The sequence below is a fragment of the Odocoileus virginianus genome, chromosome 33, assembly GCF_023699985.2.
Source record: "Odocoileus virginianus isolate 20LAN1187 ecotype Illinois chromosome 33, Ovbor_1.2, whole genome shotgun sequence".
In the NCBI taxonomy this organism is placed as follows: domain Eukaryota; kingdom Metazoa; phylum Chordata; class Mammalia; order Artiodactyla; family Cervidae; genus Odocoileus; species Odocoileus virginianus.
The window spans coordinates 37,054,999-37,079,891 of record NC_069706.1 but is presented as its reverse complement, the minus strand read 5'-3'; the positions used below and the strand labels follow the sequence as shown (position 1 = coordinate 37,079,891).

Below are 24,893 nucleotides of genomic sequence, written 5' to 3'. Positions count from 1 at the left end.
GAAATTCAATATCTATTGTTCTTTATAAATTTACAGCTGTTCACGTTTGCAGACTAGAAGGAGGTGAAAAAGTATAAGCAGAAAGAGACTTGCCCGACTCTTTGCGACCCCACAGTTGTAGCCCACCAGGCTCCTCTGTCCATAGGATTTCCCAGGCAAGAACACTGGAGTGGGTTGCCATTTCCTCCTCCAGGGGATGGAGCCGGCATCTCCCATGTCTCCTGCACCGCAGGTGGATTCTTTACCCACTGAGCCACTGCGGAAGCCCCGAGCAAGACATATGTAGTATCAAATGCTCAGAATTAACTGAACATCTTAATTCTATAACCATACATGATTGTAAGACCCAGAAAACAGCCTGCATACAATTAAAATTAGAACTGTAACAGGATGATTAAAAAAGACATAATGCTAACTGAAATATGCCAGCCATAAAAGGATAAATATTGTGTGATTCCACTTACATGAGGTCTCTAGAGGAGCCAAATTCACAGAGACAGAAGGGAAAACAGTGGTTGCCAGGGGCTCAGGAGAGGGACTGGGGACAGAGTTCCAGTTTGAGAAGATGAAAACATTCTGGAGATGGATAGTGGTGACAGCTGTGCAGAAATGTAAATATACTTAATGCCCCCGCACTGTACACTTGAAAACGGTTGTGCATGTGCATGCTAAGTCGCTTCAGCTGTGTCCAACTCTTTGGGACTCCATGGATTGCAGCCGACCAGGCCCTCTGTCCATGGGATTCTCCAGGCAAGAATACTGGAGTGGGTTGCCATTTCCTCCTCCAGGGGATCTTCCCAACCAAGGGATCAAATCGGAGTTTCTTGAGTCTCCTGCATTGGCAGGCAGATTCCTTAACACTGAGCCATATAGAAAACCCTAAAAATGATTAAAATGGTAAATTTTTATGTTAAGTACATTTTATGACAATAAAAACAGGCACAGTAGTATACTTACACATTCAAATCATAGTAATTCTTCAAATGAATTATTTCCTCAACATACCCATTTGCTACATCAGGAAATCTTACTTCCTAGGAAGGAATAAATACATTATTTATATGTCATCCCCTAGAAAGATTTCAAATTGTGATAAAAATCAGATAGCAAAAAGTATACGAAACGACTAAACGTTAGAAAAGGACTATAAAGCAGGTTTTTCTGGCTTAAAATTCCACACTAGGTGCCCAGATTTATCTGTCTACACAGAATATGGAAAAAGGTCCCTAGAGACCACCTGGTCCTCTGCTTCCATTCTATGCATTCATTTTTCTCTCTTTTAGTAAATACTGAGCATCTCAGCCCAAGCAAAGGGCACCTAAAGATGAATATGGCACTTTCTAGTGTATATATACCCTTAAGAAGCACACGATCCAGCAGACCAGGTGAAAAAATCCCAGGGAAGAACGGTTAAAAGACTGCTCAAAGGCAAACGGCCACCCGCAGAGCCCTGCATTCACGTTCTTGGTCAGCACTACCTTACACAACTTGATGTAAAGACAGAAATGCTCTATCCTGTGCTTTCCAGCATGGTGGCCGTTCAGACTCACGTGGCTACTGAGTCACATAAAGTCTGACTGGTGCCACTGGAAATGAAACTTTAAGTTTCATTTAATTTTAAGACATTTAAATTTAAATAGCCAAATGAGGCTATCATATTGGACAGTGCAGCTCTAGGTCATCTCACAAACCTGCTTGAAGGGTTTGAATTTGGAGTTAACTCAATTCCTTTTTAAAAACTGTGGGGACCACTCATATGATAGCACCAGGGCACCCACAACCTGCAGCTAGAATCCCAGGGGGCATGCTGAGGGGGTTAAGGCTAGATTAAGGAATCCTGATTCAATTTTTGGACCTTCAGTTTTTCTTCTAGTCTATAAATTTAGGAAATTAGGAAAATGATTCCACACACACAAATAACACTTTAGTAATAAAAGGAAACAATATATTTAGTGTGTATAATTACTTATTTATCAAAATAAAACTTACTGTCTCTTTCACCAACAGTGCAATGAGTTCCTGGTCTATGTCAGAAGCTTCTTGCCCCCAAAGGTTTTCCAAATTGGGCTCCTGAGTTTCTTGTAGTGGAAATGCTGGGCCTGGCTCTTCATCATCTATTGCTAGTTGTTGGTCTTCAAGCTCTCCCAGAGGATGGGCAGGCTGAGGAGAAGCAGGGTCTGGAATCCAACCCTGCTGGGGCTCTGGTCTTGCAAACGCCGGCCTTGGAAAAGCTGCCCCCCGGGGCTCGTGCTGGTACAGCAGTGGGCCCAGCTCTGCCTCAGGATGCCGCTCCGGAGGTACAACCTGGCTTGGTGCCTCACGGGGCTGCTGGTCCAGAGGCTGGAAGTAAGGGTGGTCTGACCAGCATTCTTCTTCGATGGCCTGGTCATCGAGGATATCAGTTGATTCTCCGAGGTTTGATAAAATTTCTGTCTCTGACTCTTCAGATGACTGGTTTTGAATATCCAAAGGATCAGCTTCTGAAAAAAGATTACCTTCTTTCAAGATAATGACTTTCTGCTCTGATCTGGGGTTGATGAGGTCATTGGTTGCTTGGTTGTGACTTGGTCCAGGCTTAGGTTCTCTTTCTGTTTGGCCACTTGGCTTCATGAATCCAGAAACTCCAGGAGGCCCAAGATCTAGAAATTCACCGTAGTCATCCTCAGAATCATCCTGCGTCCCAGAACCAAACAATGAGCTGTTATACACAGGAAAATAGCCATTCGTATCTGATTCAAAGGCTGCTCTAGAGTTTTTAGGCCTTTCTTCTCCCAATCTTTTCAGATCTTGCCATTGGGCAGCTGGTTTGATGAGATTGGGTCGTGATGTCTGAGGTTTGTATGTCTAAGAAAAAATGAAATTTTAATAATAACAATTCAATTTTTTTCCTGTGTCTACACCTCCTTATGTATTATATTGAGATTCTGAGGTAGGACAGGTAAGAAACAAAAACACCCTCCCCCATAGACCTATTCTTCAAATTTATCTTCATATTCAAATCTGATCACACTACAGTAACTATAAAATCAAAGCAGCCATTCAGAGATTGAAGACTGACTTATAGTTTGAATTATAATTTCACTTGTGACCAGTATAACAAAAATAACTGCATAGTAGAGAAAATAATGAAAGAATGACAACACAGCAGAGGAGTGAGAAATGGTCAATAAGCACATGAAAAGAATCTAAATCTCATTAGTAATTTAGCAAAATGCAAATTAAAACAAGATTCTAGCCCCTCGCCAAGACTGGCAAACAACTTTTTAGTCAGACAACATTAAACACAGATGTGGGACAGATGTGGGAAAACTTACTATCACTCATTCCTGGTGAATTTAGGAGAGGAAACTGGTATTGCTTATTTTTTTAAAAAAATGTATATCCTTATAATCTATCAATATCACTTTTCAAATCAATTCTATACACCCTTATGTATCCAAAGGGGGCATATATAAGGGTATTCACTGCCACACTGATTGCATCATAAAAAGAGAACACTAGAGACATTGTTAAGTTTGTCCCTAAGCATACAGTTAAGTAAACTATTTATCTGCTTTACAAAATACTCTCCAACTCTCCCCCACTCCCCCCAAGAGATGGCTCTATATGTAATGAAATGGAAACTTCACCAAGAAATGTTAAGTGAAGAAAAGTTACAAAACAACACACACAGACTGATTTTTATTCTTTGAAAAAAAAAAAATGGAACACAGACATAAACATACCATTTCTAAAAGCATATATGTGTATATATACACTGAATATATACATACATGCATGAACCCACACACGTGTGAATTCAAAGGAAAAGATTTGGAAGGGTACGTGCCAAACTTGTGACAACAGTCTCTCTGGGAAATCTCCGGGGCAGAAGGGGCTGGTGAAAAGAGACTAGTTTTCTCTGTATTGTATCAATTTCTATAGAGAACACAACCATGTGTTACTTGTAAATTTAAAAAGCAAAATGCCAATTTTAAGATAGCAGAATAAAGATGTCTCTGATCCTGATCTTCTCTGAAGTCATCCCAATCCAGAGAGGAGAATGAGACAAAGAACTGAAAATCTCTGAATAAGCCAGCACAGATTTGTGACCCCGAATCACAATATACGTGAGGAGGAGCTGATAAATGCAGTGGGAGAAGTACATCCAGATCTCAGGGAGGCCGAGAAAGCTTCAGAAAGGCAGAGTTTGCCAAAGCAGGTGGTGTGGCCTGCAGAGTGAAAACCAACAGTTCCTTGTTTGAAACACTGGGAATCTGCACTCTGTTTGGCAGCAAGGATTTTCTGAGGAGGTTAGACTGAATGAAGACAGACGTCCCTGCTGAAGGTAGGCTGTCAGTGAGGCAGGACAGAGAGAACTTTGATCTGGGCTGCTCTGGAGGTGGCAATCACGGCTAGGCAGTAAGAAAGAAATAAGCATACGTGCATGTAAGCACACTTCCCCGCCCCATGCAGCCCCAACATCCTCTGTCATAGGAAGGATTCCTGCTAGCTATGACAGTGCCTGAGTCCTTCCCCAACATAAATACTTACAAAGAGCCAGTCCAGGAAAATTTCAAATGCATTCAAAGTTGAATAGTAATAAAAAACAACCAGCAAAGAAACTACATGAAGATATCTTAACTACTGAAAAAAGATGTGGTAGATGAGTGACACATATGATGAAATCGGTACCACACAGTCAATGAAATAAGAAAAGAGAGATGCAAGAATACAATGGAGTGATGAAATAGTTAGCTACTTAATATACATGTTTTAAATCATGGTTTTGTAGAAATACAGTAACTATCAAAAGTTGGGAGGGGAAATAAGAGGTGAGGATCAAAAGATACACTTAAAGCTGATAAATCAACACATAAGGACATATGTAAGAACAGCATCTCAAAGTATAAAAGTATGTACTAGAGTAACTGAAAAAAAAAAAAACAAATCCAAAGACTAAGGATAAAAACCTTCCAAATCACCAGCAAGAACAGATGACCCCAATATAAATAAAACAAAACCTCAAAGATGCAGGGAACATAGTGAAAGATCATTTTTAAAAACAATAAAAATGTAAAGCATATTAAACACTATGAGAGAACTAAAAACTAAGTATAATATGTTAATAATGAATTCACTCACTAAATTTTAGTCTCTTAATTTAAGTAGAACCACTAGGCAAAACCCAATTATATAATCAACTACAGGCATATGTTACAGGAAAACTTTCACATGAATTTGCACAGCAGCATCATTCATAATAGTGAAAAAGTAGAAGTAACTCAAATGCCCATCAATCAATGAAACAACATGTGATACAGTCACACAACAGAATAGTATTAAGCAATAAAAAATGAACTGAAGTACCAATTCATGCTACATCATAGATGACCTTGAAAGCTTATGCTAAATGAAAGAAGGGCCAAACAGTATATGATTCCATTCATATAAAATGCCTAGAATAGGCAAATGTATAGAGACAGTCCATGGAATTCTTTAGGCAAGAATACTGGAGTGGGTAGCCATTTCCTTTTCCAGGGGATCTTCCCGACCCAGGGATCAAACCCGTGTCTCTTGCATTGCAGGCAGATTCTTTACCATCTGAGTCACCAGGGAAGCCCTATGCAGACAGAAGTGGTTAGTTGTTCTTAGGACTGAGTCAAAGAGAAGAGAGCAGGGAAAATAATGGTTAACTCATCAAATCAAGAAAAAAGGCAAAAAATCCCACAAATACACTAAAACAGAAAAGGAAAATTGGAGGCGCCATAGATTCAGAGTAAGTAGAGTAAATACAAAGAACAGGTTATTTTGTTTAGTTCTATTAAATACATCAAAAAAACACTGAAAAGTATCAGTGAACAAAACTGATAAAAAGCAACAGAAAATCTAGACATGTCAATCACCACAGAGGAAGCTGAAACAGTTTTCAAGAACTGTCCTTCATGAAAAGCAACAGCCCAAATGCCTTTAGGGCAAATCCTACCAAATCTTCAAAGAATAGGTAAACTCCAACATCATTTAAATACTGCTGTAAGAGCACTCTCAGCTATTCTATTAATACTGACTGTCCGAAGCATCAGATTCTTAACTTGAAATATATTTCATCATGGTAAATTTCAGAAAACTCACTTCCGCCAGGATGACATCATCATCCAGGTCCTCTTCGTCATGTTGCTGAGGAGCTGGGGTGACCAGCATTGGAACCCCTTCCTCATCAGAGGAGTCAGATATGGTGATGGGTCCATCTCTGAGACTGATCCAGTCTAAAAGTGGGCGGAGAACACTGTTACCAGAAGGAGCATATAATCATATTCAGTCCTTTAATTCAACTTTGGCATGAAAACGGTCAAACCTAAAACCAAGTTCATGGCTACTGGAGTGTTAACTTACCTCCTCAGGCAGCAAATGCACCTAAGCGTTAAAATGAGCTAGTTTTCTGTGCTGATCTTTGCCAATAATTCATTTTGGCAATCATCAGAGAAAATCTCACAACTACTATGCTGAAGATTATCAACTTTTTCTTATACGAGACTGGAAGAATCTGTTGATAAAATCTTCTTGACTGGCAACTAAACAGTGAAATCATGGCCTCCCATCTCACCTCTACTCCTCCAAGGGAATATAAAACAGTTTTATTCAAACTGATAGGTCTGAAAAAACTCACTTAGAAACAGTAAGATTTTCACTTAATATATGATATTAAAGTTTGCTCATCTTAGATATAAATCTTAAGTATTATTTATGCAAATATATTTCAGTGGTGTAGTCAAGTACTCATTTAGCATCTACGACAGTAAGCAATTTAAGCTTTCTAGTTTCCTTTTTAAATACAACCAAAGTTCAACTAGCCATCTAGATGTAATAATTCTGTTCAAGGTCTCTAACTCCTTTTATTCGTTTGAAGATAGATCACATCTGATATGAATTACTGGATAACACGAACTGATAATTCCTTCATAAAGCGCTATTATTTTTCTCAAGGTTAATGCCTCATGTACTTTTATGGTTTCCAACAATTTGAAAAGCAATATAAAACCAATTATCTCATTTCATCCCTGTAACAGGGCTGTGGTGATGCCAAAAACGGCAGTTTAAAACAGGTAAGTCCATGGGATCTAAGGTCAGACTGCCTGGATTCCAACCTCACTCAGCTCTACCACATACTAGCTACATGATGCCATTATTTACTTCTTTAGGCATCCATTTCCTCATCATTGAAGAAACGTTAACAATAGTGCCTATTGTAAACAGCTGTATTAGCTTAGAAAACCCACATAAAATGCCTATTTGTTATAGTACTTGACACACAGTAAAGTTGTCTGATTTCAAGTCCAATGCTACCTACACAGCAGACTGATATATCCGACAACTGACTGAACTGAGGGCCTGCACACGCGCACTGCAGAGACTGGCAGAGTGAATCCAAGTGACCTGCACCATTGCTGTTTGAAACCCCACTTAAATGACAGTAAAGAAACTCGTAAAAAGTAAAAAAGTGTAAAAAGTGAAAAAGTAAAAAGTGTCCTTCTTTTTAGGACACAAAGAAGAAAAAAAGAAATGATAGCAAGAGATTTAAACAAAATTCTGGAAACAGCAGATTTTCAGAAGCAAGAAATCTAGAGGTGTGGAGAAGGCTCAAACCCACAGCCTGCAGAGGGGGCAGCTGACCAGAGGTGGCTTAATCCATGTTGCAGAATCGTAGATTTCCTTGAAAAATATTCTCAATTATTGTATGCCTTTGTTCATTTCCAGTCTTTAAATGGTTATCTTAGACGATTTTAATTTCACTGTTAATTCTGGGGAGAGGACTTGACAAGTTTCTCGTTCAGCCATTCCAGAAGCCCCACCCTGTGGAGGCCCATTCTGAACAGTCACCAACACAGAGTCCCTAGACGCCAGGCTGAGAGAGAGAAGGCGCGTCTCTGAAACAGCCGTGATGATAAGGCTCTGGCTGCCTCTGTCAACTGGCCCCTCGAACGCTGGCAGACAGCCTTCAATTCTATATGCAGGAAATTGTAGGTTCCTCTGAGGAAGAACTGGCCCAGGAAAAAAAGACAAACAACAAGCCTGGAGCACCCAGCAAAAAAGTTGGTTTTAAAGCTATCACCTCACAGTGAATCCCAATGGTTGACAAGATACTCCCCAAAACACCACATATAAACATACTAGCTTTACAATACATACTTTAAAAACATAAAGTATAACAGAACAAAGTTTATGATTCATACAAAAGGCTCCTACCTGTGTGACCATTACCAACACTGGTAAATATATTTCCAGCACATTAGGAGCCTAACTCCACAGATCAGTTTCTGAGTATATATCCTTTCGTTTCTGGCTTCCATGCAAATAACATGTCTGAGATATATCCATGATGTTGATGTTGCATTATGTAACTTCCTCTGTATGTAATCTAGTACATGAATATGTATGAATAAGTTACTTATTTTTCTGTTGACATTCAACATTTGGGCTGGTTCCAGTCTTGGCTATTTTGGATAATACTGTTATGAATAATCTTGTATATCTATCTTGGTATATTCATTTCAGCTTGGTACATTCTAGAAGTGCTGAGGCACAGGGAAAGCATATGTTCAATTTTAGTGGACAATGTCAAACAGCTTCCTAAATTGTTTGTGCCAGCTTATACTACCACCAGTAGTGTAGGAACTTGAAACTGGTTTTGTACCTCAAAATATGGTCAATTTTGGCAAACATATTAGGTGCAACATTCCTATGTCTATTATATCAAATTTGTTGATCATGTTCTTCCAATGTTCTATATTCATACAAATGTTTGTGTGTTTGCTCTCAGTTATTGAAAGAAACATGCTAAAATCTCCCATTTGGATTGTGGATTTATCCAGTAATCCTTTCAGTTCTGTCAATTTTCTCTTTGTATACTTTGATATCATATTACTACACATATAGAGATTAGAATTGCTTTATCTTCCCAGATGCTTTAACTTTTTAAAAACTTATCTTTATTGACACTTCTGGCTGAATGTGCATGTTATCTGATAATTTACAGACTTACTTAAAGGCTCTGTTTTGAGGGTTACTATTTGCATAACGTATCTTCTATTCATTCTTGTACCCTTAATCTTTATCTCACCTTCATTTTTAAGCCTACCTTCACTAGGTGTAGAATTTCCAGGTGAAGAATATTCAGCGATCAGAAAGAACTGAATCAATGATACACGCAGTAATGTGGACGGATCAGAAGTCGGCTGCGCTGGAGAACCCAGGAGTGAGGAGCGCACACCGCGTGGCTCCGTTTATGACGCTGCACCGTGGCGGAGAGCAGGCCAGGGCTGGGCGAGAGCTGCCTGCAAAGCGGCGTAAAGGAGCCCTTCTGGATGTGCTCTGCGCCATGACTGAGGTGGTGGTTATATGGGTACATTCATTTTTCAAAAGCTACTGAATTATATGTACAGTTAAAATGTGTGTGCACTTATTATATGTAAATTATGCCTCAATAAAGACGATTTAAAACCTTAAGAAACACTTCAGGGGATGACACAATAGAAATTATTAATACAGCTAATAAAAACAACTCTATGTCTACACAAATCCTCACTGTGTGCAAAATAAAGTTTGTTGAACGGAAAAATGTATCTCCAAAGTTAGTAGTTTTCCAGAATTAGTTTTTCTTAAAGAAACGTTGTTCAAGTATATTTAAGATCCAATTTAGAAAAAAAACACACCCCACAACATTAATTTGATATGCATGTTTGGAAAATATGGAAATGATCATATACACAAATATAGCTAGGATTTAAAACTTCCTAAATAACAACAAATTATGGCTATAATCACTACCAACTTAGAATACACTATTAAAAATAGCTTAAAAAATTGGTATTTCTTCTGTTTTTATAATTTGCATAGTTTAAGCAAATTTATTTTTCTCTATCTGCTTAATAAAATCTGCTAAATTTTATTTATTTATTCTTTGACCATGTCTCATGACATATGGGGCCGTGGTTCCCCAAACCTGCACCCTCTGCAGCAGAAACACGAGTCCTAAACCACTAGACCACTGGGGAATTCCCTGCTCATTTTTAAATGCTCTGAAAGCCATATATATAAAATTTATCTTTTGCTGGGAAAAACGTCTTCATAAATACAAAGTACTATCAATAGCAAAACATAAAAAAAGGTACAACCTCTTCTAAGGACTTCATACTTATAATCTTCTCCTACTCATCAGCGTAACTTTTTTCCTTTTAGCCTAGCTGTAACTGTGAGTTAGGATCTGATATGAAATTTCACATGCATTTAGAAATCTTAAAGAAATGCAGGGTCCCTTCCCTTTATGAATCAATGAATTTCCCCATATTTTAAACACTGTAAAGTAAAGGAATACATGTCCAAAAATTCCCTTTAGGCTAAACTATAGTCTTCTAGCAAAAAAGGAGCTAGGCCTTGTATGAGGGGCCACAGAAATGCATTAGCAGCACCTTAAGTACGTTCAGAACATACAGGCCTAGAGGAACTGCACTCCTCTGCGATCACCATTCCTTCAAAAACTGAGAACTACCACTGTTCCCACCCTCCTATCTCTCTTTTTTTTTTCCTCCTATCTCTTAAGATTCAATCTTCTTGTAATGGAAGACTCTTAAACTTCACTCATGCCAGTAGGTATCACCATTTAACACAAAATTCTGGTCTGAGGAGTCCATTTACATCTGATGTTCTGAGGTCTGAAATGAAACATTTCTGGATTCTACACGGTGCAAAACAGATTAATTTTAAATATGATATAACAAGACTAAGGGAAAAAGCAATGAGAGAAAACAGGCACACTCACCTTGTCCCCGGTGGCAGTGGAAATTGTTCAAGTGAATCACCTCTTCATTGCTGTTTCCCTCTGCCATTTTCCAATGCAGACATACACCTACGTGCTTGCTAATATCTAAACATGGCGACCACCTATTCCAAAGGGTGTGAAAAAGAAAAAGAAAATTTTTAAGAATGAAGGAGTATCAAAACCTTCCCACATATCTAGTCAAGGTAGCATTCTCAGCTTATAAAATGAAAACACCACTAAAGAGAAAAATTTTTTCAGTCTTTTATGAATAACTAAAGTTAACAAAAAAGGAAAAAATAAACTTTTAAAATTCCTGCAAAAAAACACACCAAAGATGAACAAAGGATCAAAGAATAGAGGGGATATACATTTTTAAAAAGTGAAATTAAACCAAAAAAATAGAATAAAAGGAAATAAAAGATTTTCTAAAAAGTAAAATTAAAAACTCAATTACTGCAAGCTATTGAATGGGAGAAAAATATTTGCAAGTCATAACCCCTAATAAGGTGCTAAAATCCAAAACATATAAAGAACTCGTACATCTCAATGGCAAAAATCACAAATAATCCAATATCCCAAATTGAGATATTCAAACAGCTAACAGGTATATTAAAAAGTGCTCAACATTACTATATATCAGTGAAAGGCAAATCAAAAACACCTCTGCCTGTTAGAATGACTATCATTCATTCAAAAAGATGAGAGATAACAATGCTAGCAGGATATGGAAAAAAGGAAAACTGTACACTGTTGGTGGGATTATAATTGGAATAGACACTATGGAAAAGAGTATGGAAGTTCCTCAAAATTTTAAAAATAGAACTACATGATCCAGCAATTCCATTTCTGGGTATATAACTGAAGGAAATGCAATCACTGTTTTGAAGATATCTGCACTTCCATGATCACTGCAGCACTATTTACAATAGTTAAGACATGGAAACGACCTAAGTGTCCAACGACAGATGAACAGGTGAAGAAAATGGAATAATATTCAGCTACAAAAAAGAAGGAAATCCTGCTATCTGTGACATGGATGAACTATTCTGTCTCTCCACAGAGACTGTAAAACATCACTGAGAAAATTTAAAGAGTAAATAAAGGAAGAGACATACCACACTCATGGGTTGGAAAGCTTGATTATGTAAAGATGTCAGTTCTCCCCAAATTGGTGTACAAGTTTAATACAGCCTTACTCAGATTTTTCAAATGGATATGCACTAGATGATTATAAAATTTACAAGAAAAAGCAAAGATCCCAGAATAAGCAAAACATTCATAAACAAAAAGAAGGAGAATTTATACTATCAGATATTAAGTCTTGTTATAAAGCTACAGTAATTAATACAATGTGGTATTGGCAAAAGAAGACCAATGGAACAGAGTCCAGAAACAGATTTGTTCACATGTGGACATTTATGACAAAAGTAGCCCTGCAGAGCAATGTAAAAATACTTAAACTGTATGACACTGTACTGGAAAGCTATATTTTGGGGGGATACGGAAAAATCAAAGAACTAGACCTCACCTTTATGCCTTAGACAAAATAATTTTTATGTGAACTGTTGATTTAAATGGTAAGGTAATATAACAAACTTTCTGGAAGATAACATAAAATACCTTCAAAAATCAGAGCTGGGAAAGAGATATTTTTTTAAATAATAATTTATTTTAATTGGAGGCTAATCACTTTACAATATTGTGGCAGTTTTCACCATACATCGACATGAACCAGCTATGGGTGTACATGTGGCCCCCCTCCTGAACCCCACTCTCGCCTCCCTCCCCATGGAAAGACATTTGAAACAGGACAGAAAAAGTGCTGTCCACAAAAGCAAAGACTGAAATATTGTACATTAAAATTAAAAAAAAAATTCTATTCACCAAAAAATAATTAAGAGTGGGGGTCCAGCAGCTAAGACTTTGAGATCCTTACGTAGGGAGTCCAGATTCAATCCTGCTCAGGGAACGCCAGCTTACATGCCACAACTAAAAGAGCCCACACACCACAGACCTGGTGCAGCCAAACTGATAAGTTCTTTTTCTATTTTTTAAATGGCAAGGTTAGAGAGGGAAAAAGTCACTATCAGGGAAAAAAAGAGTGTTTGCCTCTATGAAACAGTATTTGGGGATCAAGAGGAGAGGATTATTTAAGTCTTTCTGTAGTTTGATTTCTGAACCATTTTCTTGCTTTACTCTGATGGACATCAGAAGAATGAAAATGAGATAAGAACCAAAGGGGGACAATTTTAACTGCTAAGGCACCCTTTTAGTTCCAAGATTCTATCTGTAACCTACCGACTCAAGGTTTTTCTTCCCAAGAAAATCTGTTTTGTCCTGCTGACAGAAACCACATGCTTCAAAAGAGGTAGGCCCTAGACCAGGGCTTCTCATTATATGATGTCTACAAAGAGACAATCAAATAATGTCAGCATTTTTCAACTTAAGATACTACTGTTTTATAGCAAGACTGTGTTTAAGTATTACAACAGGACTTTATGGTATCTATAACTGGACAAAGGTACCTCAATGTTTAAAAATTATAAATGCAAGCATAAGCTTTGGTATCTCATCTGAAATAATAATGATGTTATTTCCAAATGGCACAGTATAAAGTAAAGAGCTCTGGTGTCCACTTTCAACTGCCTCTATTCAAGTGCTTTTCTTTCCAATACAACTTTCAAAAAGTACTTTGACACTTAACTCCAATAGCCAGATTCTTTTACCACAACTAGATTCCTTCAATTTTACACTGGAAATCAAAGGAAAACGTGATTCATTTTATATCTAATTTAGTTAGACTGTCAAGTTTGTAGTTAAGGAGATTACCAGTGCTGCTTTAAAAGCAAGATTCCTCATGAATGGCATGTACAGTGGCCCCAAGCTGCAGCAAGAACAGGAGTCTGATAATGAAATTTCTACTCCTGAGTAGCTTCTCTGTAAAGGTCATTTAACTCCCTGACATTCAGTCCTCTCATCTGGGTTCAGATCACATGCTCTAAGTATGAACCCAGGTTTCACAAACTAGTCAATCAGTGACTATGCATAAACTGCTTCATCTTTCAGGTCTACTATTTCTTTCTTCATGAAATGAGAACACAGCTGTTCTGAAATTGATTTAAATATATATAAAGCATTTAGTGTAGCACCTGGCACACAGTAAGGGCCACATTATGACTATTATTATTGTGCAATGGAAACAGCAGATGCACAGCTTTTGTTAATAAGGGCTGATGATGTATAGCCCAACCAGGTGGGGTTTGGAGGGGGTTATTCTCCTCTTCCAAGCTACTTTTCACTAGTATTATAACTAGTCACATAAAACTTTTACTTCCAAAAAAAAAAAAAAAAACTTTTACTTCCTTCTTTAGGAAATTTCATTTTCTTTCTGGAAGTAACAAGAACCTATATATGTCTTTTCACTTATTGATCAGACAACAAAGTGGAGTTCAGAAATAGGAAATGCCTTCCAAGAAAGAACAGTTCAATTATTTCTTGCCTTTAATTATAAAAATCATCATATACATTTATGATTTACTTTATAGTCAAATATACCAGTTAAAGCTTCCAAATCAGAACCAAAAATTAGCATGGATTCATCAGTTCATTACTTAGTGGAGAATTCTTTTTTTTTTTTTTTTAAGAATCTTATGTGGTAATATTGAAAGAGTTTTAGAAAATTGGATGGTACTTCTATGTTCTCTTCCACCTCCCACAATTGTCCTAATGGATCTTTTTTTAAACCCTTCTCTTCCTTGAATGAATGAATCAACACATGATGAGACAGAGTTCACATTTTGTTTTCTCATATGCCCTTGACTCTGTCTTATTCATAAGTGTCCTTTCAGTGTCTCACAGTTGTTGAATGAACGAGTAACTCTGAAAATATCTTCCTCTGCCAGAGACTGGAGTTGTTCATCACAGCCATATTTAAATAGTCAAGTAACGTGGCTTATGTGACAACAACCAGTTTCTCATTCTCTTCTTCAGTTATAAAGTATTACACAATGTAGTGTAATAAAAAACTACATTATTAGAGAAAATCTGGAAAACAAAGCAAGTCAGGAAAAGATGGGATCATCCATGGTTCTCTCATACAATTTTATTATTGTCAAAACTGCATCTTTGCTTCCTTGTGACCAGAGTCCTTAGGTCTGTCTTAAACAAACTATTTCCTTCTTATTCCTCTGTTCACATCACTTCTCCACTTATCCTTTCATATGCTCCTAATATAACACTGCATGGTCCTGAGGTTTTGTGGTGCTGCTGCTTTCCAGAATAATCTCCAAAATTATGCCCATCACTTTTGCAACATTGATTTTGGGGTAATAAAGGAAAGGAGGGCAAAGGAGAGCCAGGCCAGGCTGGGAGAAGCTGACATGCCCAGGTTATATCAGCCCCCACAAAACCGCTTCCAAGCATATATTTTTTAAATGTCTATAAATGATTACTGCTCTTCATTCAAATACTGGTTTCCCATCTTAATATTTACATAGCCATTCTTTGTGATCCTGTACTAATGTGTAATCAATATCAAATTAACACAAAAAAGTTGATAATGGTTATTTCTAAGCAGTAGGTTTATATTTTTGCTTCCTTAAATTTTGATTTTTCTACACTAAACTGCTATTATTTACTTAACACTTAAAGACTCTGTGTTATGCATCATGGGGAATAACAAGGAAAATCCAACATGGATCTTGCCTCACAGAACTTCCACCAGTGAGAGAAAATATGCACACAATTGAGTATACTACAAAGTACAGTCTTTACTGCAACACAAAGCCTATCACAGTTAAGAGAGGGTAGGGAGGCAGGGAAGGCTTGGGGAGAAGCAGTATTCAAGCTAAACTCGATGATCTGCCAGTTCCACGCTTAAGTTTTAAGACAGCACTTCCATCAAGGGCTCTGGAAGCCCAGAGTGACCATGTAAGAAGTCTGACTACCTGGTTGGAGAGACCACAGGAGAGCTCTGACACTACCAGGAGAGGGAAAGGCAGCCGGGCCGTCTCCCAGCAGTCTCAGACAAGGCATTTGAATAAAGAAGTCATTCTGGAAGAATATCCTCCAGTCCCAGCCACTGTGGTTGACAGCATGTGAATAAAAAAAAAAAAAGTCCCAGGTGAAATCTTCCCAACTTCCTGACCCACAAGACTGCCAAAAAATAAAACTGTTGTATTAGGTCACTAAGCTCAGAAGTGGTTTGCTAACAGAAAAGTGAAGCAGAGCTCTAATTTTTATTTTCTAACCCAATGGGAAGCAATGCAGAGAGTTGTGCTTTAGGAACAACGACTAAGCTGCAATGCGTAAGACAGACTGCAGAAGACACTTGGAGGTAGGAAAACCCAGTAAACAAGAGCCAGTGAAGTCTGAACTAAAGGTAAAAGGTAACAGTAAGTAGAGGAAGGAAAAGATGTAACATACTAATTATAAAGGTTAGATTCAATGGGATTTTTTTTTTTTTAAGGACACAGCACATGGCATGTGGGATTTTAGTTCCCCAACCAGGGACTGAACCTGCACCCCGTGCAATGGAAACTCAGAGTCTTAACCACCAGACCACCAGCAGAGTGCAACGATGGGATTTCCTATGTAACTGGTCATCAGGGCAAGAGGAAGCAAGGGGTCTAAGTTGACCTCGATGTTGAGATCAGATGACTGGACTGGACGATGGTGATACTATAAACAAAGAACAATGAAGCTGATGAATTCAGAATAAGAAAATGCACGTTAATTTCAACATACATACAAAATGAAAGAACTAAGGTAAAATAGCATCCATAATTAGAGATGATATGCAAACAGTCTGGAGTTCAAGTGGTTTCAAAGAGCTCTAAAAAGTCTATTAGTATCTTTTTACAACACGAAAGGTTTTAAACCAGAAATTATTCAAAATTTTCAGTGGGTAGGCTAACGAGCTTAACATACAACATTAAAATTTTTTTCTCCAATTGTCAACTGAAAATTGGCTGGGAAACTGGGATGGATAAGCAAGCACATCCTCAATCCACAAGTAAGAAGTCAATTTTCAATGATAGCAGCTGAATCCTCCGTGAACTCATGACATCCTGCCCCTTCTATCCCAATACTGTCTACAAGTGGTACCCTCCAATGAATTTTCATATAGGACAGTTTTGCTTCTGTAACCACAAATCTCTTCATGGCACAACCAAAATCCTTACCATGGCCTATGAAACCCTGCCTTCACATGACCTTGCTGACACAGCCAGCCCCCCCTCATACTTCTTCCCTTATTCACCATTCTGCAGAAACCAGGCTCAGGTCCTAGAAAGCGCCATGAAACTTCAGGCTCTTCTCTCTGCCTCTCTTTGACCAAATTAACTCTATTTATTCTTCAGTCCCTCATCTTAAAATTTCACTTTTCAGAGAAAAACCTTTCCAGACTATCCCCAGTGTTTGTTCATATGTCTCTCACTCCTTCCAAGTACTACCACAATAAAATATTTAGGAAGCTATGCTTAATATCCACCTCCTTTGCTAAAAAGAGTTCCAAGAAGGTAGGAAACTGAAATTTAAAGTGTTAGTTGCTCAGTCATATCTGACTCTTTGCGAACCCATGGACTGTAGCCCACCAGGCTCCTCTGTTAATGGGATTCTCCAGGCAAGAACGCTTGAGTGGGTTGCCATTTTGTTCTCTGGGGGAATCTTCCCGACCCAGGGATCGAAACCCAGTCTCCTGCATTGCAGGCAAATTCTTCACTTTCTGAGCTAGCAAGGAAGGCCCAAGAAGGTAGGACTCTTGTGCAATTCATTTCCAAAGCCTCAGGACACAGCACACAGCCTGGCAAAAGTAAATACACCAGAACTTCTTGCATATTCACAGGTATAGCAGGATAATTAGGAGTATGAACTGGGTTCGAATCCCAGCTTAGACCCTTACAAGCTAAGTTATTTTTTCAGCACCTCATTTTCTCCCTCTCGAAAGTAAGGGACGACAAAAGCCATGTTATCGAGGATTCAGAGTTAATATATGGAAAATCCTTACAACAGTATCTAGCTAAAAAAAATTATGACGTCTCTAAAGCTCTTACCACAGCCTAGAACACTGTAAATACTCGTTAACATGAGCACAGGCTCTCTCATCCACCGTATTTCATAAACTTTCAGTCTTCCAGACTCATAGCTCAACTTCCTTTATTACACTTCTCCAAAGGGGCTGCAAGGCTTCTCTTTCTGTAGTTGCTGCCTGCCTTCAGGAGGAAACTATAAAGCCTCCATTTACGTGTACAGGGAGAGCCAAAAGTCTGGCCCCAGGCTCTCGAGCTATTTCCTTAAATCCAGCCACTTCCTACTCCCAGCTACGATAAATGACTTTTACAAAAAAAAAACAAAAAGCAAAAAAAAACAAACTAACGGAGCAAGGCCGTTTCTCCGCGATCTTCCTGTAGGCCAGCGTTCTGAACGCGGCTGTGCCCTCTGCCAGCAGCGCAAGTCATCTCGTGGTATCAAAAACCCTAGGACGAACCCCCTCCAAGCGCTCCTCACGACGCACCCAGACTGACCACAGCGCCCCACTCGCTGAGGTCGGCAACCTGCCCTGCGGACGTCGCGGAGACCCCGCAAGGCTCTCAGCGAGCTGGGTCACGAGACCGGAGTGGCCCAAAGTTTTCGACAATCGTCCCACGCGGCATTCGAGCCACAACCCACGCGGGAGCAGCGGCTTCGTTCGCCGCCCAGCACTCCGGGCACATTTTGGGGGGGAGGGGTGGGGTGGAGGTTCGCGTTCCCTGCGCTGTCCGGGGTTCGGGAAGTCCTCACGAGGGTGGGCAGCAGCGAGCGGCCGCCTTCTGGGGAAGACGCCCCTCCAGAGTTGAGCCGCGAGGGTCTGGGACCGCGGCCCGCAGCTCCACCGCCACCCCCACCTCAGGGCGTCGGAGTTCACTCACAGCGCTGCGCCCCCCGCGCGCTCCGGGCCGCGCTCGGCTCCATCGCCACCGCTTCCCAGAAGGTGCTGCCGAGGAAACTCGAGTCTTTCGGCGCTTTCGAGTCCTCGCGCGGCGTACCCACCGACCGGCCCGCGAAACTTCCCGAAGTAACGGGACCCGCGGCGGGTTCGCCGGCCGCCCTTGCCTTTGTCGCTCTTTCCTGGCCGCCGGCCCCGCTGCTCCGGTCGCTCGGCGCTGCCCGGAGCCGGCCCTGGGCTCGCTCGTGTCGGGGTAGCCGCCCGGCCTGGCCCGCGCCCCCCCGGGGCCCTTCACGGTCGAGCCCCCGCCCCCACCCCCGGCTTAATGGAGGCGCCCGGAGAAGACGCCACTAGCCCCACAGAGCCGGCTGAGGAGCCGCGGCCGATACTTACTCGCCACTCGACTCGCCGGCTCGCGAGGCAAGCTCGGGAGCTTCTGTCGCCGCGATTTCCAGTCAGCAAGAGCGGCAGCCCCAATCTGATCGCCGCCGCTGCCGAGGCCGCCGCTGCGCTCCTTCCGGCCTTGCCGAGGCGTCACCGCGCGCCTGCGCACAGCGCCCCCTCCCGACTAATGACAGGAAGAACCATAGAGGCACGCAGGGGGCTAGGGAGGAGGGGTCTGGGGAGTAAGACCATAGAGAGGGACTCCTGTCCTCCGTCCCGGCTCGCCGTGGGCTGCGTTTTGACTTCGCCACTAGGCGGGAGGACGAAAGGAGCCCCGTGAGGTGTCACTATCACTCTGGGGTTTTCAGTTCCAGGGCGTGAAGCGGGTGACCGTGGAAATCTCCTGGATCTGCATCTATTTGCACCCATTGCCTTTGGCAAATCATTCACGGAACATATTTTCAGAGGGCTTCCTGTGTGCCAGGCACTGTTCTAGGAATTGGAGCAAAAGCATTACAGAAGGTCCTTGTTCTCATGAAACGTGTGTTTTAGTGGGCAAGTCAATAACTGGTGAACTAATGAGCCAATTAAACTACTGGCTCAGGCAGGAGGTGTTCGGAAACACGCACACACACGGATGAAAAATAAAGCCGAGAAAAGAATAGAGGGATGGGGATAATTGTTGTTTAGTCACTAAGCTGTATCCGACTCTTGTGACCTCGAGGACTGTAGCCCACCAGGCTCCTCTGTCTATGGGATTTCCCAGCAAGCATAGTGGAGTGGGTTGCCAGTTCCTTCTAGAAGGGATCTTCTCCACCCAGGGATCGAACCCACGCTTCCTGCATTGGCAGGCGGATCCTTTCTGGCTGAGCCGCCAGGGAAGCCGCGATGGAGATAATAGTGTGGTCTAAATAAAGTGAGGGAGTGAGCCATGGAGACCACCTCAGGAAGACCTCCAAGCAGAGAGTATAGCAAGAGCAAAGCCCTGAGATTGTGAATACGCCTGGTGTGTTAGAAAAACAGGGTGATGCCACATGGCTGCAAAGCGGTGAGTTGGCGTGGTAGTGAATGGGCTTGGCAAGCTGGTTAGGAGCCAAATAGTAGACGGTCTTAAAATGAATTTGGATTTTATTCTCAGTGTGATGGAAAGCTACTGGGGAATTGGGGACAGGTGTGAGTTGATTTGCTTGTTTTCCAAGAGCACTCTGGTGGCTATTTGGACATAGATTATAGAAAGATAAGAGCAGAATCAGGAAAACCAGTTAGGAAGCTATTGCAGGATTCTAAATGACAAGAGATGGTGACTTGGATCAGCACAGTCAAGGAGGAGGTGATGAAAATGGTCAGATTAGGGATTTTTTTTTTAATGTAAAAAAGATTTGATGGATTGGATGTAGAGTGAGAGAGAATGAAAGGAATTGAGGATAACTACAGGTTTTTGACTTGTGCAGCTGGGTGAATGGTGATGCCATTCACAAATATGAGGAAAATCAGGAGGAACCGATTTTGGTTGGAGAAGGGAGAAGTGAATGTTTTTTTGCATGTTACATTGCAAACTAGACCTTCGCATAGGTATATCAATAGGCAATTAGATCTACTTTCTACCCCAAGGCTAGAAAAAGAAAATGTCCCGAGAAGGGAGTTACCAACAGTGCCAAATGCTGCTCGGAGATTCAACACAATACAACTGAATTTCAGCAAAACCAGGAGAGCCATTAGCTGAGAGTGAGGTCAGGGAGAGGGTCTTAAAGGTTTGTGAAAGAAAACAATGAGAGAGTGAAATGATTAGCAGTTGCAAAAGGTTGCTGGTCTGGAGTTATGGGATTATAAACTTAAAGTGAGGCCAGGTAGCAAGGAGGTGGATCTCTTTCCAGTCACTTGCTTAGATGCAGAGGGAAGAAAGAAGCTAGAGAGATGGAAGGGTGTCAAAGAGAGGGATTCTTGAAGCTGAGGTCTTCGAAATTGGAGCAGTTTTGGTAATGATGAAGCCTAGGGTGTAACTATATTCTTTGTAGCCAAAGATGGAGAAGCTCTATACCATCAGCAAAAAACAAGACCAGGAGCTGACTGTGGCTTAGATCATGAACTCCTTATTGCCAAATTCAGACTTAAATTGAAGAAAGTAGGGAAAACCACTAGACCATTCAGGTATGACCTAAACCAAATCCCTTATGATTATACAGTGAAAGTGACAAATAGATTCAAGGGGTTAGATCTGATAGACAGAGTGCCTGAAGAACTATGGATGGAGGTTCGTGCCACTGTACAGGAGGCAGGGATCAAGACCATCCCCAGGAAAAGGAAATGCAAAAAGGAAAAATGGTTGTTTGAGGAGGACTTAGACAAAGAGTTGTGAAAAGAAGAGATACTAAAGGCAAAGGAGAAATGAAAGATATACCCATTTGAATTCAGAGTTCCAAAGAATAGCAAGGACAGATAAGAAAGCCTTCTTCAGTAATCAATGTAAAGAAATAGAGGAAAACAATAGAATGGGAAAGACTAGAGATCTGCTCAAGAAAATTAGAGATACCAAGCGACCATTTCATGCAAAGATGGGCACAATAAAGGACAGAAATGGTATGGACCTAACAGAAGCAGAAGATATAAGAAGAGGTGGCAAGAATACACAGAAGAACTATACAAAAAAGATCTTCATGACCCAGATAATCATAATGATATGATCACTCACCTAGAGCCAGACATCCTGGAATTCGAAGTCAAGTGGGCCTTAGGAAGCATCACTACGAACAAAGCTAGTGGAGGTGATGGAATTCCAGTTGAACTAGTTCAAATCCTAAAAGATGATGCTGTGAAAGTGCTGCACTCAATATGTCAGCAAATTTGAAAAACAGCAGTGGCCACAGGACTGGAAAAAGTCAGTTTTCGTTCCAATCCCAAAGAAAGGCAATGGCAAAGAATGCTCAAATTACTGTACATTTGCACTCATCTCACACGCTAGCAAAGTAATGCTCAAAATTCTCCAAGCCAGGCTTCAACAGTATGTTCACGCTGGTTTTAGAAAAGGCAGAGGAACAAGAGATCAAATTGCCAACATCCACTGGATCATCGAAAAAGCAAGAGAGTTCCACAAAACATCTACTTCTGTTTTATTGACTATGCAAAAGTCTTTGGCTGTGTGAATCACAATAAACTATGGAAAATTCTTACAGAGATGGGAATACCGGATCACCTGACCTGCCTCTTGAGAAATCTGTATGCAGGTCAGGAAGCAACAGTTAGAACTGGACATGGAAAAACAGACTGGTTCCAAATAGGGAATGGAGTACATCAAGGCTGTATATTGTCACTCTGCTTATTCAACTTATATGCAGAGTACATCATGACAAACGCTGGGCTGGATGAAGCACAAGCTGGAATCAAGATTGCCGGGAGAAATACCAATAACCTCAGATATGCAAATAATACCACCCTTATGGCAGAAAGCAAAGAACTAAAGAGCCTCTTCATGAAAGTGAGAGAGGAGAGTGAAAAAGTTGGCTTAAAACTCAACATTCAGAAAACTAAGATCATGGCATCCGGTCTCATCACTTCGTGGCAAATAGATGGGGAAACAGCGGGAACAGTGACTTTATTTTTTGGAGCTCCAAAATCACTGCAGATGGTGACTTCAGCCATGAAATTAAAAGACACTTGCTCCTTGGAAGGAAAGTTATGACCAACCTAGACAGCATATTAAAAAGCAGAGATATTACTTTGCCAACAAAGGTCCGTCTAGTCAAAGCTATGGTTTTTCCAGTAGTCATGTATGGATGTGAGAGTTGGACTATAAAGAAAGCTGAGCAAAAAAAAAAAAAAAAAGAAAAGAAAGTTGAGCGCCAAAGAATTGATGCTTTGGACTGTGGTGTGTGGAGAAGACTCTTGAGAAACCCTTGGACTGCAAGGAGATCCAACCAGTCCATCCTAAAGGAAATCAGTCCTGAATATTCATTGGAAGGACTGATGCTGAAGCTGAAGCTCCAATACTTTGGCCACCTGATGCAAAGAACTGACTCTTTGGAAAAGACCCTGATGCTGGGAAAGATTGAAGGCAGGAGGAGAAGGGGACAACAGAGGATGAGATGGTTGGATGGCATCACCGACTCGATGGACATGAGTTTGAGTAAACTCCAGGAACTGGTGTGGACAAGGAGGCCTGGCGTGCTGCAGTTCACAGGGTCGCAAAGAGTCGGACACGACTGAACGACTGAACTGAACTGAGAGTGTACCTATGAGTGTGGATTAACAGGTGAAGTCTTGATCATTGAAGAGGAGGGATCAGAAAGCTAAGAGCCTGGGAGTGGAGAGAGAATTTAGAAGGATGTTAAATCATTAAGAAAGATGTCAGAATGGCAGGTGGAAGGCATGGAATAAGACAGGTCCTAAAATCATCAGTGCATGAGAAGGAATGACCTGCTGGCCAGCAGACAGCAGGAAAGAGAATGGCCCATGCTTCCAAGGATTCAATTAGTTGTCATATTTGTTGTTGCTGTTTTTGGCCACTCCACCTGGCTCGTGGGATCTTAGTTCCCTGGCTAGGATCGAACCTGTGCCCCCTGCAGTGGAAGTGCAGAATCTTAACCACTGGACTGTCAGGGAAGTCCCCCTGTTACTATTTCTTTGGTGCTGCAGCCCCATCTGACTGAGAAGACACAGGCGAGCCCCCACCAGCCCCCTGATCCACCCGCAAAGCAGCAGAGCCGAGAAGACAGCACATTCCCGGATCTCAGACATGTGAGCAGTACCACCACAAACAGTATTTGCCTAATCTACTTGTTGCCCATTAATAATGTTTTTCTTTAGACTGATTCATTTTTGTTAAAATATATTTATTTAAGAGCAATTGGGAGTTTGGAATTAGAAGATGCAAACTATTACGTATAGAAGGATAAACAGCAGGGCCAACTTAGAGCACAGGGAACTGTTTTCAGGATCCTGTGATAAACCACAATGGAAATGAGTATAAAATCTATATATACATGCGTGACTGAACCGCTGTGCTGTACAGTAAGAATTAATACAACGTTGTGAATCAACTCTCTAATATATTTTTAAAACATATTCATGCAAAAAAGAAGTAGTCTCACCTCACAGACACAGAAAACAAACTTATAGTTATCAAAGTTTAGGATTAGCAGATACAAACTACTGTATGTAAAATAGATAAACAACAAGGTCTTACTGTATAGCACAGGGGCCTATATTCAATATGTTATAGTCAACTATATTGGAAAAGAGCCTGAAAAAGACTATATTTGTGTATATATATATATATATATATATATATACATATATATATATATATAAAACTGAATCACTTTGCTATACACCAGAAACTAACACAATATTGTAAAACATGCAGAATTCAATGAAAAATGAAAAGAAACTTTATTTCACTACTATAAGTAAAAATATCTCACTTTCCATAAGCAGAAGGTAATTAGAAAAATAGATTCCATGTTATTCAGTTCAGTTCAGTTCAGTCGCTCAGTCGCGTCCAACTCTTTGCGACCCCATGAACTACAGCATGCCAGGCCTCCCTGTCCATCACCAACTCCCGGAGTTCACCCAAACCCATGTCCATTGAGTCGGTGATGCCATCCAACCATCTCATCCTCTGTCGTCCCCTTCTCCTCCTGTCCTCAATCTTTCCCAGCATCAGGGTCTTTTCCAAAGAGTCAGCTCTTCACGTCAGGTGGCCAAAGTATTGGAGCTTCAGCTTCAGCATCAGTCCTTCCAATGAACACCCAGGACTGATCTCCTTTAGGATGGACTGGTTGGATCTCCTTACAG

General features: G+C 40.7%; 1 protein-coding gene across 3 annotated transcripts in view; it reads right to left on the bottom strand.

The window, feature by feature from the left end:
* RNF216 (ring finger protein 216) overlaps positions 1-19,247 on the bottom strand; it is a 119,335-nt gene extending 100,088 nt beyond the window's left edge. For 2 of the 3 annotated variants that reach the window (XM_020906711.2, XM_020906715.2), the window contains exons 1-5: positions 19,113-19,247; positions 10,796-10,917; positions 6,112-6,245; positions 1,990-2,844; positions 958-1,034 (exon numbers count right to left, since the gene is read on the bottom strand). In XM_020906711.2, coding sequence (XP_020762370.1) covers positions 958-1,034; positions 1,990-2,844; positions 6,112-6,245; positions 10,796-10,862 — 1,133 coding nt within the window. In that variant the 5' untranslated portion in view covers positions 10,863-10,917; positions 19,113-19,247. The remainder of the gene's footprint in view (positions 1-957; positions 1,035-1,989; positions 2,845-6,111; positions 6,246-10,795; positions 10,918-19,112) is intronic. The other variant, XM_020906714.2, reaches the window with a different exon arrangement.
* Positions 19,248-24,893: the final 5,646 nt, after the last annotated feature.